Source organism: Marmota monax, unplaced genomic scaffold (assembly GCF_021218885.2).
Source record: "Marmota monax isolate L192 unplaced genomic scaffold, Marmota_monax_Labrador192_F-V1.1 WCK01_AAM20220418_F8-fsc00045, whole genome shotgun sequence".
NCBI lineage: Eukaryota > Metazoa > Chordata > Mammalia > Rodentia > Sciuridae > Marmota > Marmota monax.
This window is the reverse complement of record NW_026692132.1, coordinates 7,780,149-7,799,741: the sequence shown is the minus strand read 5'-3', so window position 1 is coordinate 7,799,741 and position 19,593 is coordinate 7,780,149. Positions and strand designations below refer to the sequence as shown.

The 19,593-nt window shown below is 32.5% G+C and overlaps 1 protein-coding gene across 5 annotated transcripts in view; it reads left to right on the top strand.

Annotated features, from left to right (window-relative positions):
• Nucleotides 1–19,141, top strand: part of Gria4 (glutamate ionotropic receptor AMPA type subunit 4) — a 342,372-nt gene extending 323,231 nt beyond the window's left edge. The window contains exons 15-17 of one of the 5 annotated variants that reach the window (XM_058586584.1): nucleotides 11,462–11,576; nucleotides 13,773–13,907; nucleotides 18,755–19,141. In XM_058586584.1, coding sequence (XP_058442567.1) covers nucleotides 11,462–11,576; nucleotides 13,773–13,907; nucleotides 18,755–18,919 — 415 coding nt within the window. In that variant the 3' untranslated portion in view covers nucleotides 18,920–19,141. Of the gene's footprint in view, nucleotides 1–6,219; nucleotides 6,335–11,461; nucleotides 11,577–13,772; nucleotides 14,144–18,754 lie in introns of those variants that run through there. The other 4 variants (XM_046466478.2, XM_058586593.1, XM_058586590.1 and 1 more) reach the window with 4 other exon arrangements.
• Nucleotides 19,142–19,593: the final 452 nt, after the last annotated feature.

Genomic DNA, 19,593 nt, shown 5'->3' with positions numbered 1-19,593 from the left:
GAATAATTTGCCAAGAAAAGTAATAGCACAGCTACAAGTGAAATTGAAAACTAAGTGGAGCATTGATAATGCTTAGGACTGGTTACTCTTCCAGGCCTAAATAGCCGATAAAGTTTAGAAATGTGAATACAAATGCCTTTCTTTAAGTTCAGACATATTTAGCTCTTGACTTCTTATCATATGCCATTCTATTGATTTTTATTTATTTTTTATATTTTCCTGATTGATAAGTTATTTTTTGCAGTTGGTTTTTAATAGACAATATAAAGTTGTGATTTTTAGTTATAAACTCTGTTTTTCTGCTAACTTGCTTCATCCACCTTTATTTGGAAAAGCATCGTTAATGAAATTACAGAAGTAGATCCTAGTTGATATTTGCTCTTCTACCTATATATTGCTCTTCTACCTAACTCATATTGTTATATGGAACAGGCTTTCATGCATGCAACTCTTGTAACAATATTTACACTGCAGCCATCATTTAATAACAAAATGAATCGTCTATATACAGTTAATTTGTATTCATTTTACATAAAATTATTATTTTCTTATTAAAATAGTTCCCCCAAAAATTTAGCATGTATGGGTGAATGTGTTTGTGTGTGTGTGTGTATCTGCATTACAATGAATTTTAAATCAGATGAGTTTTCCAATTCGGAATTTAAATTTGGTTTCAAGGAAGGGATATAGTCAATATATAGTATGATGGAAAACAAATTGTGTTTTATAAAATTCCTACCAAAAAAAAAATTATTTTTCTGAAGATCCCTAACACTTAATGGGGAAAGAACAGAGTTGTTAGCCATGAAACCTCTTTTTCTAGAAATAGATCTATATACATTTTTTTCTAATACAAATGGCCCACTTATCAGGACTCAAGTCTATTTCAGTCACTTTCATTTAATGGAGCCTGAGGGAGAAGACTCACCTTGTCTATCTAAATATGTATGAAAGGGCAAGCCTTCTCTCTGGGCCACTGAAAGTTCTATTAACCTCCTGCAGATTCTACCTGATGGGGCAGGCCTGAAACTCCTACAGTGTTCATACTTCTCTGCCTGACCCATGCCCCACAAATAAAGTAGAACCTTGATAGAAGCCAAGTACTGCACATGTTCTCCATCCTGTGATCAGAGGCACAAAACCAAGTGCACCAAAGCAAATCATATAATTAAGAACAATTAATGTTTTTCTGAGATCCTGAAGAATAACCCCTAGATTTTACTTCTTTCTCAAATTATATTTGATACAAAGTAGAGTATAAATTTTGGCTTGAAGAGAACAATTCTATAAGGCATTGTATTTATAAAATAAATGAGAATAGTCTTTTGGTTTGCTTTTTCCCAATTACTAAAGTATCACTGCCCATTGTAAAAAATTTTAAATGAGTGAGGAAGCATAAAAAACAAATGGAATCCAAATTAATCACAAACCCTCCACCCAGAAAAAAAAATTTGTTGTATCTTTAGCCAATATTTTTATTAGTATTAAATATATGTATAGCTTATTGTCAGACTAATATCACAAAGAATATACAAATTTCTCTTTTTTTTTTTTGCACTTAACATCATACTGTCAGTATTTTCCCTAGTCATTAAATTTTAATAGTTATGAAATATGTCATAGGAATAAATGGTACTTGTCACTGCTACCTCAAAAGCTTTATAAAAACCTACATACATTTACATGTAATCCAGAAGAATCTGATAGAATAGGCTTAGGTCTGAGCATCTGTGTTTGTAAGTTTTGAGGCTTAAATCAAGCTTCTAGATAGTGGTCTGAACAGAAAATTATTTAATTCTCCCTTTGTTTGGGACATGCACATTGTCTTCTATGTTTTGAAACAAAAAGAAATATACCATTAGATTTATTACAGGTTACTTTGCCAACATCTTTGACTAATTTCTTAGGATTGATTGCTAAAAGAGGAATTATTGGATCAAGGATAAGGATTGGGTTAAAGCTTCTGTTCTATCAAGGCAAATTTTTTTTTTCTGGTTTTTAACACTGTCATCAATCTATGAGATTGCCCACAATATTAAATTCTTGACAATATTGAACATCATGTTTACTTTTATTTTTCTAATATGAATGAAGAAAAATGAATTTATAGTACTTTAACTCACTAATTCCAACTAAGATTGAATTACTTGTATATGATTTGTATTTCTTCCTGCATAAATTATCTATCAAAGCCCTTTGATGATTCAAAAGGAATTTCCTTATTTCATTACACAATTTCTGGTTAATTCACATCATTTTTAAGTTGTTTTAAACTACATTAGGATGTGCTGGATGGAAACTATGAAAAAAATCTCAGTCTTGTTTTGATAAATATTTTAGACATCATAACACCTGGTATTTAAATTTTATAAAGAACATAGTACAAAGATAGTATGTCAGTGAAAACAGCCATCTTAAAAATCAGTGAGATGTTTTCATATGTATAAAACTAAGGAATCCTTTTTTAACAGGATAATAGAGCACTAACACCACACAATGGTTAGAGAAATAAATTGTAGTAGGGCCACATACTATGGCCATCCAACATTAAAGTGTTTGTCCAAGTAAGTGAAAAAGAATTGAATTTGTTTTAGCCAGGCTAAACCTGTTATTGCAAATTATTTATTCTACAAACTACACATGCCCTGAATATCCTGTGATCGGTCGGAAACTAATTCTAAGTGTTTATATCATCAGTTCTTTACAATAATACAGGAAATCATAAAAACACTTTACTAAACTTAAGCTTTATAAATTTGTCCCATTAATTTATATACATGTTTTAGCAAATGTACACTTTAATACCTCACCAACGGGAAATTACACTATAAGACACATAGTTTAGAAGTAAATATAACGCATAAGGCATAAAGTAATCCCGAGCATATTCGACTCTACAGAATTTGGTGATAAGTCATTACGGAAGAGTCAAGGGAGTGGCAAATGTGTTAGCCTGTGTTAAGCATGCTTTTTATAAGAAAAATCTTACTTTTAATTTTTTAAATTTACCCAAAATTAATAAATGAAAAAAGTAAATCTGTTAGTTCCCTGCTTTAAAAGTTTTGTTTAGGTAACATTTCAACTACATCCTTAACAAAATTAAGTCCCAAATCAGGCAGTAAGGTAAAATTTTATAATCTCAAGCTCAATTGAAGGGAATTCTAGGAATAAAACCTTTGGAGGTTTTCCAGAGGTCCTGGAATTTGATCAAGTGAGCATTTTCATCCCATAGTCAAATTCCGTATCATTTCACCACTAGGAAAAAAAACTAATTGGAGACTTTTTCTTACGTAGACTTCACATGATGCATAAAAGGCAAAGGCAAATAAGAAAATTTCCTGGGTTCTACTGCACTCTGTAAAAGGCCATTGTCAACACACCAGGGTTTTCCAGTGTGGTTTATATATCCAGCAAGAATGTGTTCAGCTACTATTTCTTCCTTCCCTCCCATTTTTAAATGGGGAAAAAATCATTTTAATTGACTTTATTCTGTAAAAGTTGCATTTAATACAATAAAAGGTATAATTAATGTAGGAAATAACCCACAATATTTTTCTTCTCTATTTTGCTTAGCAGACCACTATTACACCTTCTTTAATAATTAACTATAAAGTACAAATATCCCATATAATCGATATGAGTTTCTGACATTGATTTTGAAATCAAGTTCTCAGATGTATCAAGGAGATTCCAAAGCAGTAGTTAAATGTGCTTCAGTAAGGATCTCTTCCTGTGTCCCTCGTTTACCTGACTGCTTAGGGTGCCCTGACCTTGTTTACTACAGTTCTTTCAGGATTCCCTTTTCACTTTTGCTGAATAAAAAAATACTTTTTAACCTAGTGTAGTAAAGTGACAGAAACAACTTTATACTTTTTTTTAACCATTTAATGATTCTTATTATTAACAATATGAAAAGACTAATCATTCCATAAAATAGAACAGATGTCCAAATGGTCCTGATATATGTGGTTTATGTTGCAGTATAAATAGCAATCCAAGGAGGCCTTTAGACCTAAATTTATTATGTAAGGAAATGACATATTAATTTGACAATTACAGAAAATAACAGGCTCTATCAAGAAATTTTGAAATGCTGAAGATATTAATTATAAGTGCCTTCCACTATATATCATCAAAGAAAAGAAAATTTTATATATGATGATATTAAGTGGACTTTACTGAGGGAGCACATATTTCTGGAAGGAAAATGTGAATTACTTGTGAACGGGGCAATGACTTATTTATTAATCAAATGTAAAATCAAATATAGATATGTGCACACATATGGATAGCAGTGTGAAACTAATCTGTTTTTACATGGCCTATTATATGGTATTAGAAAGACAATGTTTTAGAATAATTTTTGCAGATAGCTTGATTCCAAACAATTTTACCAACATAAAGCTTTTTTTCCTTATCCATTCCTTTATTTTGCTTTTTTGTTTTTTATTGTGCTGTGAAACTGTCTTTGGATATGGCTAATAACCCTGTTAAATAACCCTCTCATGAAATGGTTTTAATTTTATCAAAGGAATGGTCTAAACCAACATATAAAATAATTTGGATACTGCTTCACTAAAAAAAAAAAAAAAACCTAAAATGAATATTTAAAGCTAAAATAATGTGAATTATAAGAGTCATTTTCTCCAAAATAGGAAAACTTTAGTAGTTTCAATTCATTGAAAGACAAATGTAGTTTCTTATAAATACAAAATTCCCAACAGAATTTAAAAAAAAAAATAGATGTTTCTAGCTTCACTGAATATGTATTTATTTTTACATTTTAATTTGGTCCTTTTGGTGATTAAACTGATCACCTGATATTGTTCATTTTGAAATATATTAATTATTTTATGCCACTAACGTGACACTTGGGAATGTGGGAACACCTAATCATTTAATTATCTATGTAGTAAATGGCAGTCTTAAAGAGAGTTAATGCTCCTAAAGCGTATGGTTTGCTCATGGGAAATGTCCACTCTTCAAGTGGATCAACACATCACAACAGTGGAAAAGTACATTATTCACCTGAAATACCATGAAAACATTTTACACTTTAACAGGCTATTTAGTAGTAAAATAGCCAACACTTTATTAGTCAGCTAAATGACATTTTACTTGCAAATCATGCTATTCATCAATACAGTTGTAGTTGTTTCATCTGCTCTGTAATTCATTTGGCATTAGGTAATCACCAAATTCAGTGTTTCTCAAATAGCACAGACTGTAGCCAGAATTCCTCCGTGTATAAACCACTCCTTAGATAAAACAGAAATTTCATTAAATTCTGGAGAAACCTCTTGGAAAAGTTAATGGTTCATTAAAAACTGTAACTTGAAAGCAGGAAAGAAACCAAATGCATGGGAAACAAAAGCCCATAACATTTTTTTTTCAATCCTCTTAGAATAATTAGAATTTGCTGTCCCTATTCCCCCATAAACATAGAGAAAATCTAATCTAAAGTGTTTGTTTATAAAGTCCATATCACATGCAGCATTGCTTCCTGGGTTTAATTGCTTAATTTAAACAGTCAAATTGGATATGTGATCCTAATTTCTAAATAGAATCTAATGCCTTCAAGAAGCAACAAGAACTTTATATGTAAGAACTTATCCCTAAGAGCTGCTACTACTGTCTCTTGACTAGCCTGTCCTTTTCAGCCCATGAAACCGAGCTCACCTGGATTCTGAGACCAATTAAATCAAGCAAACTAAACCCACATAAATAAAGGGAATAGTAATTAAGCCATAATCTTTGCTGTCAGAAAATCAGTATACAAAATTAATGACTGCTTTGTTGGTTTGTTTATGCCATTTTGTTTTACCTTCTGAGAATGAATTTTCATTCCAGTCTCTCTTGGGTCATTGACATTCTTAGAGGTAAAGGAATTAGAGACACAATTTTTTCTCAATTAAGAGTAAATACAAGTTTATTACTGTTGTGCAAAAAAAAAACAATCATATATTTGTTTGATGAGATCAGTTATTTGACAATAAAAGAACCATGAAAATGAACAGCACCAAATACTGCATGTTTAATACATTTGAAATTGGTTACAATTGCCTTTGGTTTGGACTCTGGTGGAAGGGACTGCAGGATGGCAAAATGAGAGGTTTATTTAGCGTCTGGGAGAAGCTTATAAAAGAGCTTAAGTCCTCATTCCTTCTAACATCTTAACAGCTGTGCAGTTTCTTACAAAATATGTTTTATCGTTTCAAGAAATGCTGTTAACCTCGCAGTTTTAAAACTGAATGAACAAGGCCTCTTGGACAAATTGAAAAACAAATGGTGGTACGACAAAGGAGAATGTGGCAGCGGGGGAGGTGACTCCAAGGTTAGCCTCAATGTCACCAAAAGCGGGTAAACAGTATGTAAAGTAATAGGTGCATCTGCTGGGAGACATTTGGTTTGGACCTACTAATACCAGTTGAATTGCTTGTCAAATCCCTTCACAAACTAAGTATGCAATTACTGTCAAAGCAAAAATATTTGCAACTATTATCAATTTGTTGACACATTAAAAAATCTGATGAAAATACTCACTGAAAAACTGTAGTTAGAAAAGGCTGTGGATCAGACATTTTTTTTGATAGTCCTCAGAGCCATGTTTTCAAAAAACAGGAAGAGATGCAAGTTTCTATAAGAGCAGAGCAATTTAGTGAAGAGATGACAAAGAACAGAGAAGGTAAATCTGTTTTATTTTCTTCACCATTACTTGGCCAGAAATTTTACCAATTATTTGTAAATAACAGCAATGATATGGCTCCACCTTGAACTAAGAAATCCTACCAGAAAGTTTTTTTTTTTTTCCATATAAAACCCTCAGGCTTCTATTGAAGAAAAAATAAGAACTCAAAGATAGTTATGTAAAGTACACATTTTTTTTTTGCCTTCCATTAATGGATCAATTACAAAATTATCAGGCCAGAAAAATAAGAACAAATCTATCATTACTTCATCCATGTCATATTTTCATCTTCATAAAATAATGTGGCAATAAAAATACAATTAGCAGAACATACTACATAGTGTCCCCTATATACTAATATTCCTCTTTATAGACTTAAAGAAACCAATCCACAGATGGAAAAATTCTGACTGAATAACTACCTCCAACTGATAAGTAAAAATAATGAAAATTTTAAAGTATCTATTTAAGAGTATAGATTTTTTTTTAATCTAGAAATTTGTCCAAATCTGCTTATCTGCAACTTCATTGGATTATATGTTATCTCACTTGGCCATCTAATTCACACAACAATACTGTTTTCAGGGAGTATCTTTCTCGGGGTGGCTGCAATTAATCCTTCCTAAACCCATTCTCAAAAGCCTTTCAAATTGTTATTAGGAGTCTATCTACTTCAGAAAGAGGAAGTAAAAAGTTTGCCTGTATCCTAGGCACCATCTGTCTTAATCCATTCTGAAATGCTCCAACAAAATACCCAACTCTGGGTAATATGTAAAGAAAAGACATTTATTTGGCTCATCATTATGGTGGATAGAAAGTCGAAGCAGAGTGGATTAGGATACCTGGACACACCTTAAAATTCCATATGGCATCTCATAGTGAAGAGCGGGAAAGAGAGAAGGAGAAGAGAGAATGAGGTCTTGTGTAAGAGAGGAAGCAAGAGACCCAGAGGCCCAGTCCCATGAAACCTAATCTAATCTTGAGGAAACACCCTGTCTCAAAAAAAAGCATTAATCCATTTGTGAGGACAGAGCTCTCTCATCACCAAAGGCGTCTTAAAGATTCTCACCACAATACTGTTACATTGAGAGTTTAAGCCTCAATCTGAGCCTTGAGGGAGAAGAATCACATTTGCATGATAATATCATTTTAAGGAGTATTAATTAATTTTGGAGCCCCAAATTACCTAGAATTTTTCTGATAGTTTCTATAAGCGTATAAATAAGTGTGTGTGTGTGTATATATATATATATATATATATATATATATATATATATATATACAAAATTATTCAAGTTTATACTAATATTCTAGCATTCCTCTATGTAAACTAGAAAGGTCAAAAAGTCCTATAGTAACACCAGAAAGAATAAAAACATATATATTATTCCACTACAAAATTTTTGTTTGCAAATTTTACTTTATTTTTATCACAAACATAAGAAGTATAACAAAGCTATAACAGATAAAATTTTCTAAAAATATATTGAAGTTCCATTTTAGTGGATACTTAAGACCTTCCAGAGAAAAACAGAAAAATATAGCAGAAATGTACATATATTAGGGAACAAAATTATGTAATAAAAATCATTGTAATTGATTTAAATGAATGATTAAACAACTTAGATCTAATCAATTTCAACACATTGTTTGTTGAACACATTGTTTGTTATATACTAGACACTCAGTAAATATTTGTTGTCCAAAAGAATAAATGTGAATCTAATCTTATCATTTCCAAAATTAAACTGCTTCTTCTTTCAGGTGCGTAGTCATTGCTTTCACAAATATGAACCAGAAAAGTTTATTTTAAAAAGTTATTTCAAATCTTAACAAGTAGCTTTCCAAAATGTTATAAAAATTAACATAAAATGTTCACCTCAAATGAAATTTATAGTATGTTCTATTTTCCCTCAAGAATTTTGTTTGCATAAAAAACAAACAAAAAAACCTAATAGGTTGTACATTGACCTAAAGTTTATCACCAACAGAATAGGTTGTTGCAATCTAAATGGTAATAATGCCCTACTTTGAATTTGTAATGAAAGGTGCTATTTTAAATGGCCTGACCTACCTTAGATCAAACCAAATTATCAGACATCATTTGTTGTTTTTTCATTTTCATTTTGGACTTCTTCGGGTGACTGATTTTCTTTTTAAACTTACTTCACCCCTCCCTTTGACCTGATCTCCCTCAAAAGAGGTAAAATATGAAGGAAAAGTACAGAATCCAGGAATGCAGCTGGCTCTAAAGCTTTTGTTGATTGGGAAGCTGAAGCAGGAGAGACAATTGCTGCCAACTGAGTGTAGAGGGAGCATACCAAGAGATCTTAGCACAAGATGGCTAAAGTCCTGGCTGATCTGATTTTGAAATATAGAATCTTGGTAGGAAAACACTAATTTTCCTAAGTGTTTCATCTCGTGAAAGGAGAAAACACAGAAACAAGTGCCACACATGGAAAGGTTCCTATACAAAGAAAATTGATCCCCTGTCATTCATAGGATTGTAATGGATGGAGTTGAGGGAATGGAACACATCTCCAACCTTCCATTCAACACCAAATTATCTAACTTCTGCTTTGATTGGGGGGTGTGGTAGAACCTGTGGAGAAAAAGAGAATTAACCACTGTACTTTCCTTCAAGGGATTTATTACTTATATGACCAACAACTGAACTATTCAGCTTCCATTTCACACTCCACAATGTGAGATAATCAGCATCCTTACTCACCTGGTAGCCATTCCCAGTATTAGGAAATTCTGAGTGAAGGAATCTTTGGCCATAAAAATTTAACAAAAGGTATGAAGAAAGGGCCCTACATCTTTCAAAAAGGATAAGTGAAAAGGTATAATTTTAGAGGTGTAAGGGTTTTTTAATTCATTCCTTCACAGTTTACCATCAACCCATTTGTTGACTTTTTAACAATCATTTCATAAATGGAGGTAGAACTGAAGTATGTATGGAAGAGGCACGGTATAGTTAGTAAAACCTAGATTCCTCTGGTTCATCTTAAGCACTTCAATTAACTACCCCATCTCGAAACAGCATTTAGAGTGTTAAATCATGCTTATGTCAGATTTCAGCCCCAAAAAACAACCTAATATTCTGGGATCCTGGCAAATGCATATTACTTCTTCAATGGATTAGTGAATATAAGCCATAGTAAGATCTTACAACACTGATACAAAATTTAAGTTGTATTCAAAAACCATACAAACAAAATGAAAAAGTGGTATTTTGGAAACATTTTTCAAAACTAAATTATGGAAAGTAATAGATTTTAGTTTAACTTTTAGAAAAAAATTTAATTACACCCAGAAAACCCATCTTCTGATTCTTCAGTTATATTTTTAATTGCATATGCTATGAAGTCAGATTATGACAAATCCTGATTCAGCTATCACCTAGCCATGTAAATAGTTGAGTTAAGCTCTCATTGTTTTTCTCATTTGCAAAATCTGAATGACAGTATTAAAGAGGTAAAATGTTTTTTAAACTGTCTGGTACACAGTCAGTGCACAATAAGCATTAATCATTATCACTGTCATTATTAATACATCACCTAGTTATGTAGCTGGGTTTATGGAATTAATCTTCTGGTAGCCAAATAAATGCATGCTGTGTTTCACCAAATGCACTCAATCAGATGTAAGGCTCTGAATCATATGCCAGACAAAATGACTGTGGCAGCCTGAAAAATGTCCATAGGAATGTAGCCAACCTCCAGCAGAAAGAAACCAAAACCAACCAACCATAAAGATAGTAACAACAAATGATCCTAGCAGATAGTGCTTCCTATTCATCTTCTTGACTTTCATATTGTTGTATAGAAAATGAAAGGCTGGGATAATTTTATATTACTCAAGATATTGATACTAGATGATAGCTGACATCTCACTCAGACTCATTATACACTATTAGTATTGAAAGAATCAAAGACAGAAGAACATTTTTCAAATGACTTTATAGTAAGAATCATTTTCTAGTCAGAAAAATTTTAGTAACCCCTAACCTATCATTACTAACTTAAAATCACTTCACCTGTACTTTGAGTATATTAACATAGTAAACTCAAGATAAGATAGATGAAAATGGCTCTGGTGATATTATTTAGGGTAAATACTGCAATTCAGAAGCAAAATATCAGCATGGGCTATGATTTTTAAATAATAATTTACATATTAGACTTATGAGGATCTTTGCAAGAGTTATGAGATGCTCTTAGTCTGTGACACTAGAGTCACTCTCTTCTTTCAATGAGGTCTTAGAATACAGTGGGTAAGGAGTCAATCTATTGATGGATACTGTGGACATACTTTTAGAGCAGAAAGCAAAGTCCTAGTAGCTGAATCATAATGCATGTCAGAAGTGAAAGCAGTCCTGTCTACCTTCTGCTTATGTCTGTCTGTCAACTTGCAGCCACTTTCATTAAGTCTTAAAGAGGAAAGAAGATAGCTTCTGGATATTGAGACTCACATTTATGTGGGGAAATTATAAATGCTCAAGGAACCCAACCCAGGCCAATAGTTTTGGATTCACAGTAATTGCATACATTTTATTTAAAGATCCTCCCTAGCAGTATGTGCCTGTTACCTAAAGCGATGGAGCAGGCCCCAGTTTTATGTCTGATCCTAAACCTGGGCCTACAGTACAAGACATAACACCTACTGTGGCCTTTGCTCTGTCACTTTACCATGCGATTCTAATGTAGTTTTACTTGAATAACATAAAATAACATATATAATGTTATTTATGTTATTTTCCACGTGAAGAACTCCTGTAAACCTTGCCGTTTTGAAACTCAGTGAGGCAGGCGTCTTAGACAAGCTGAAAAACAAATGGTGGTACGATAAAGGTGAATGTGGACCCAAGGACTCGGGAAGCAAGGTCAGTCGCTGCAGTTCGGGCCTCCTCTTGTGTTCACAAAACAATAAACGGGAGCAATTGTCAAAATCATATGGAAACCTTAAAAACTGAACATTTCTCTATGCACTGAGCCACAGCCTAAATCAGAAGCTAATATCATGAATTCCAACCACAGGGATTAACTTTCCAGGGAATCACAACGTGCTCCCCAATATTAAGGCTTTTAAATAATTTAAATTAACTGCAAATATATATAAAATAACAAAATTCCTTGTTATTCTCAAACTACGTACCACTAATAAAAGTAGTGGCTTTTTTTTGGTTTAGGTTTTCCTTATGGAGCTAAAGATTATGAAATCAATTATTTCAAGAACTGATACATTCTCAAAATGGGAAATTAATCCATAGTCATCCAGAAAAAAAGATGCTAAATATTAAATAAATGTTTATTCCAAAGTTCAATCTTTTGTTATCATATTGCCACACACTCCACTTTGATTTGAAGAGGCCCTTTGATACTTCTGTGCTAACAGATAAACAGAATGAACTTTCCAATTCTATTCTCCAAAGTTATTTTAGTAATCAATGTTTACAAATAATATCCTCAAGTTCTAAGACCTTTAATTTATGAATTCTTTTCAGAACAATGCAGAAACCTATAGGCCAAATTCTGTGAAGTACAGTTATATTTTTATTCTGAAGAAAACAATATATAATGTATGTCTTTGAATAAGGTACTTAAACATGTTAATAGAAAATAGTTAACAGTGCCTGAAAGTCATAGTTGAAGGTTCTTTGAATCCCCTTTTATTTTTTTCTGTATCTTCTCCTAGAAAATAAATGAATTATTCGTCATTCTAAGACATTAAACAAGTAGCTGGCTTAAATTGGAAAACCTCAGTTAATTTAAGAAGGAAAGAAAGTCAGGTTAATTGATTCTTCTGCAGATCTGATCTCCATATCAACCACTTTCATCTGCATTTGAACCAGAAGATTGGCCAGAAAAGGAACCAATCTCAAATTCTGATGTAAAGTTTGAGAGACACAAACAATTAATGAAAGATTATTTTAAAACTGAAATTACCCTAAATTTTTGGCCTAGTTAGTTGATATCATGACTAAGTAAACAACATATATAATACATCTTTTGAAATGAACACTTTCCTAATAAAACTATTTAAGGTTCTGATTCACATTTTGAACAAAACATACTGCTGAGAAAATGATGACCACAAAGCATCTTCCAGGTTGTCTAAAAAATACTTTTGGAAATAATGTTATATAATAAAACTATTTTAATTTATTAAGGAAATTCTGAATTTTTCTTAAAATTTAATATTTTCTAATCATATGTTTGACTATTAATTATGAGACAGTAATATAGTAAAACTGAAGAATAATGTCTAAAATATTAATCAATCTCTAATATATTTAAGTGGGAATGGAATTGTATTTTTAAAGCATTAAAAATAATTATAAATTTGTCCATATATAAATAACTTATTTCTCAATTGACCATGATAATTTATGTATTTTTAAAAATTATCTTAAAAAGACTACCCAAGTATTATGCCTATATAATTATTCCTAAATAGTATTCAATATGCAAAAGTGATATTTTTCATGAGATTTCCCATATAGACATAACAGAAATAAATTATATGTACCATAGTATATTGTTTTTATATAGTTTGTAAAGTATTGATAAACAAAATGTGAAACTATCAGCTTAGAAGATCCTTGTTCCTTCAGTAGGAGAATTATGGAGTTAGATTTATTCAAGAGGAATTTCAAACATTAAAACTGAGTTTTAAAGGAAGCAAAGCCAAAAAGAAGTCCCCTTTCTTACATAATTGGATTTTAAATATGTCATTTTCAAACTCTATAATAAACCCACTTCTGGCACCCTATGTGTAAATATATAAATGCTTATATATGGCTAAGTATAGTGGTTTTCATTGCATATTTCATAATGGTAAAATGATACAGATTTTAATGAATGCAATTATATTCAATATATTGATAATTATCATAATTTCACTTCTCCTGAAAGTTATAAGCTTTATAGTTAAATTTATAAACCTACATCAGTGACTTATAGATAATTTCAGTTTAAATTAAGCATTTACTTTAATTGGCTATTTGGATTTCATGTATTTCTTTTACCTTTTGAATGTGACATTTCCACAGTTAACTGAAGTGTCTTTATCCCCCCAGGACAAGACGAGTGCCTTGAGCCTGAGCAACGTAGCAGGCGTCTTCTACATTCTGGTTGGCGGCTTGGGCTTGGCAATGCTGGTGGCTTTGATAGAGTTCTGTTACAAGTCCAGGGCAGAAGCGAAGAGAATGAAGGTGGCAAAGAGTGCACAGACTTTTAACCCAACTTCCTCGCAGAATACCCAGAATTTAGCAACCTATAGAGAAGGTTACAACGTATATGGAACCGAAAGTATTAAAATTTAGGGGTAGGACTTAGGGCCTACTCCAGTGAGTGGGGGATGCATCCTGTGAACGCAGTGTTGTGACCTGTCTGTCCAGTGGTGGTATTGCTTGCTTCTAATTAGAGCTTTATATTTTTGAAAACTTCAGTGCAAAGTGGTTCGGTTTTCTTTGGCTGCAGATGTACTGTTTGAAATTTTGTGTTGTCAATAGATATCTGCATTGCAAGGTTCAGAAAGACAAAAAAGCACCAGAATTGCTCTGCAAAATGATTTAAACAGTATTATTTTCCTGAAATTTGGGGAAAATTGGAAATTAGATCTGGGCCTCCTTGCACACAGACCAGGCAAATCTTCTCTGTAATAGCCCATGTTTAGGATAAGTGCTGAAAAAATGAAAACAAAATCTGTTTTGAATGATGGAAACCTAGGCAATTTCTTATTTTGATAAGGTCATATTGTTTTCTGAGAAACAATACATGTAAAAACTCCAAGGCACATAGTATGTTCTCAAGGAATTTCAGCTCCTATTCTAATTTGTTGACCATTAGTGGTCTTTCTATATTTTCAAAGCATAAATCCTTGGTTTTGTTCATATGACAGAAGTCCTTGAGTCAACCCTTTAGGGAGGAGTATTTGTCAGAATTCTGACTACAATACACAGTTGCACTAAAATAAACAGGCATTTTAGACAATTGAGCAGTTTTTCCATCAAAGATGTCAGCAATATATGTGTTCTATAGGAGTGATACAGTAAATGATAAAAAATTGCAGTGAGTTATTACATACTTTTTTTATTTCAATTGCTTTTATACAAGCCAGGTCAGCCTTACTTATTCACATTCTCTCATCCTGTCACAATAAAAAATTGTACACATTCAGTAAAACACAGGAGATAGAGATCTTTTTTTTTTTTATAAGAATCTAAATGTCCACTTCTTCTTTCCTCTAATGATAGGAAGTGATTTTAAAGTAAGACCTGAATGGATTTTTTATTGTTCTTCCTAAAACCAGAACTTTAAAAACTATTTTCTAAAATGACATATAATAGTCTAGTGAATAGGCTTCTCATTCCGATTACATGATAAATAAGTCTTTGAACCTTCAAGAGACATTCAGTACTTGATGTACTCTAAACTCAAAATCAAAATAAATTGTAATAAGACATACATCTGAGGTTATACCAAATAAATGTGCCCGATTTTGATATTTATTCATATAGAAATTATTCAAGTACTTGTTGGCATGTTAAAGAACAAAGTCATCCCTGTTTACCAAGATCTAATTGCTTTTATCCACAATCTAGAAATTAATGACTGAGAACAACTGCACACAGATAATTCCAAGGTGGTTCTTTCAAGTTTTGTGTAAAAGAATTAAGAACTAAACCTCAATTCCCTCAGATTAAGACATGCTGACCATGTCTTCTAAATAGCAAAAGAGCAAACAGAGATGGTGTCAAGGTACCTTGTCCATCTGGAGAATGCTGTCATCTTAACCTTTACAGAGTTAAGGAGAAACTCTCCAAAACTAAGAAAGCAATATCTGACAAGTTTGTGGAGCCAATTACTTGGACTGCATTCTGAGATGAATTTTACAAGACGCCTAAAATTTGTTGTTATTAGTTCATTAAAACTGATGTTTCTTTGGCATGCCAGCCATTAGCAAGGTCCAAGGGTTGGAAAGCAAAGAAAAAGAAAGAGAATATTTAAAACCTTTAGAAAGAAATACTCAAGGATAACAGTTTATTACAAAGTTCTGGGAAATTGCTAAAAAGTGATATGAATTCCCAGGTTATACATATATGATTTGCACTAAATAATATTTTTGGAGTCAGAACCTGGCATTGAAGCTCATCATATGAACTACCTTTAAAGCTAAATTTTAACTTTTAAGTCAATACATTTTAAATAAAAGGAAGGCATTCAGATCTGAAATTTTAAAAGACACTGGCATTCAGGGTAAATGAAATGATCTGCACCTGTAGAGAAGCCTTGAGCATAAGCAGTTTTTACTTTACTATAAAATTAAAAGACTTTTTCCTTTCAAAAACTCTATTGACTTAATTATATAAATGATTTATAAGTTAGATAATATTGTCACAGAATCAAAACCAAAATAAAAACAAAAAACCTTGCAAATTTCTAGAAATATTGGAAAATCTACTTAAAAGTCACCATCCCTTAAGGGGAACATGCACAATAACGGTGACAGCCATGATAATGTAACCGAATCCACACCATAGATAAACTTGTAGGACATCTTCCAGTCTGAGGGGGCTCCGTAGGGTCAACCAAAAGGAATAGAAAAGACATTTTATGGAAGAAGTGGGTGATGTAAGTATAGAATGTAAAAATGGCAGAGCATATTTAAAAAGATAACAGAAAGTTGTTAAAAATTCATTAAATAATATACTCATTTGCATTAATATAAAAGAGGAGAGGTTATTTGAGAGTATATGAAATTTTCAGAGCTTTGAAGGTTTTCTTTTCCTCACAAACCTGATCAAGAAAAGAAAGAAAACAAAAACAGATTCATGGCAAAAGCCTCTGTAAATGCTTTAAAAACATTATACTGTTTTTATTAATCATATTCTAGTGTTTCATAAAAATTAAAACAAATCTAAACTTTTTAATAATTATATATTTTATTGAAATGGAATCTAGAGAAACATATTGAGACTTTGGCCTCAGTTTTATTTAAGTGTAGTATCTGTAGAAAACTTGAATTATCTGGAACCACTTACTGAGTCCTCTATAAACAAGCCTGAGTGGTCTTAGGATTCCAAAGCTTCCTAATGTTGAAGATGGGCTAATATATTGGCTTAGATTAAACTCATAGATATACATTTTTCTAGTTTTTCTTTACTTAACCTAAGCTGTCAAAACTGCCCCCCCAAATTATTTTTTTCTAGAAGCTCATAGAAAAAGCACTGGAGTATTCCAAACATCCAGGAACCCATAGCTCTGACCCCCAAACTATCCATCTAACACAACAGTGAAAAACAGGATAACATCGGAAAGTTATCCAGAAATCATGATAGCAATCCCTGCCTGTTTTGTAAATGTATGATTCCATTGTTTTATTTTCTTGATACGATGGTACTATTTTGATAATACTTTTTTTTTACAAATATCCCAAAGCATATTCACTCTAATATTGAGTAGGAAAATATTTATCTCTAATAACAACCTCCCAAGAGTCTTACTCCAAAGAACAAGATTATTACAGACATGTTTGTTATCTGGCGAGATTCTCTAGTCCTCAGGTAAGAGTCTGTCATATGAGTGAGGTCCTTGATTAAGGAATCCAATCAGTATATTAATTGGATGGAATAATTTCATTTCTAATTTCCTCATTTGCATACTAAAATTCACCTTCTGTTCAATTTAAATCAATATGCAATCCCAGGAACTCAGGCTAAGGCAAGGGGAAATTGCTGTTTTCCCCTAAAATCTTCATTGTATTTCCATAATTTCTAAATATAAAAACCATTAATGTTTCTGTAAAGGATGAATCCCAAGTCCTGATTATGAAAATAAGTATTAATTTTTTAAACTGTTCACTAAAACGGAACTATGAAATTTACCTTGGATTTTATCATAAATATATCATTACCAACAATTTGATTTCAACTTTTTGAAGTTATCAGGACAAATTACTTTCAAACATTGTTTACTCAAACAGTTTTTAACCTACTTATTAACTTACTTGTTTTAATGTATAATTATTTTGATATTAGAATCCAGAGCAGAAGAAATACAGGGATAGAATTTCATAAAAAATTAGATAAACTTAAATTCACAACAGGAAATTTACTACATTATGAATTGTGAGAGAATTATGATCTAAGTCATTAAAAAACTTGAGGAACATCTTGAGTTAACATTATAAGTCAGTTACTAGAAAGAATTCAGAGGTTGTGAATGGATAGTAATTAGATTTACATACCAATGTCTGCTTCTCCTCTGAGTACTGTTATCTGCTACCTAATAAATTGGGAATAGGAATGGAATCAGGAGTTGAGAGACCTGACCCCTTAGCCTTAATCTGGGAAGTTTCCTATTGATGGACATTTAGCAGGTCTTGAGACAGGCCTCTTTTTGCTGTCCCCTCTTGAAGCTTAGTTTTGAAATATGACCCTTGCCTCCATAATAGGCATAGAATGAACCAGCTGTCAGTAACTGTGCTGTTCTGAGTCATGTCTATAATGGGTGTGAATGAATGAAAGTGTCTGTGCATAGGTTTGTGTTATAGAAACAGGAATATCTGTCATCAGTATTTATACATATAGTATTTTAGGCAATTTATTATAATTTGAAGAGTCTAATCCATGCACCATGAAGAAGACAGTCTAACAAAACAATAATATCATTTAAAGAATACTGTAAAACCTAAAAGAACTTCTGAGTTTCACTAGAAGTTCTAGGGTATGGAGCAGAGCAAGTTCAAAGATGTTTCCTGCCCAAAATTTGCTAAATGGAACCTAATTTTTTGGTTTTAGAATTAGTTTTTTTTAAATAGGTAGGACCACAAGCTCTAGACTGCAGAGAAAAACTTCAGGGTAGTTGAAGCTTGGCTTCTTTGGGGTAGTTCAGCTTTTCTTTCCCTCATAAACAGTTTGCATATGACCAAAAAATATGGAAAAAAAATGCAGATGTCTAATTATTGATATATCGGTGTTTGTTGTGTCATATTTTGTTGAACAAACAGTAATATCATAACACACCACATTCTCTGTTTCCTTTCCATGCAACCCAGCTGACCTTTTCTGAAGCCATAAGAAACAAAGCCAGGTTATCCATCACTGGGAGCGTGGGAGAAAACGGCCGCGTCTTGACACCCGACTGCCCAAAGGCTGTACATACGGGAACTGCAATTAGACAAAGTTCAGGATTGGCTGTCATTGCATCGGACCTACCATAAAAACCAAAAAAATAATTGAGTGCCTTAATTAAACTGTGTTGGTGACTGATGGAAACACAGCCCTGAGGGACACCGCAAGCGCGGGTCTTGGCTAAACCAATCTTTTGGCTGAGAGCGGGAAGTACGTCCTAAAGCGGGGGGACCTCAGCCGCAGCAACGTGTGCATGAGCTCAGCTCGGAAACCCAAACTCAGATTTTATATCAGGAAAACTCACAATTTAGGTTTTTTCGGGGGGGGGGGGGAGCCGGGACGGGTGTATTAACAACAACAAATTTCACTGAGTGGACTTAAAAACTAATCAGACTTGCCTGTTAGCGCATTACACTGAAGTTCTTGCTCAGAAAGGCCTTTGTCGTCACCGAAAGGGATAAAATAGATAATAGAAGTCAATGAACATGCTAACCTGCGTCTCCAGAACACCCATATAGTCAATGGAAGAATATCCAGCTGAGGAAACAAATCACTAAACTGTGATAAGAAAATAATAAACAAACATGTAAATCCTGTGGAAAAAAAAAATTAAAGGAAGTATTTACACTTTGGAGAAAAAAAAAATACTGAAACATGCTTGCTTTTTAACTGACGTAAATTCAGTAGAGGACAACACGATTCTTTTTTCTAACCATCTTAGGGAACAATACATTGCAATAATTGATATAAATGCCATCACTGT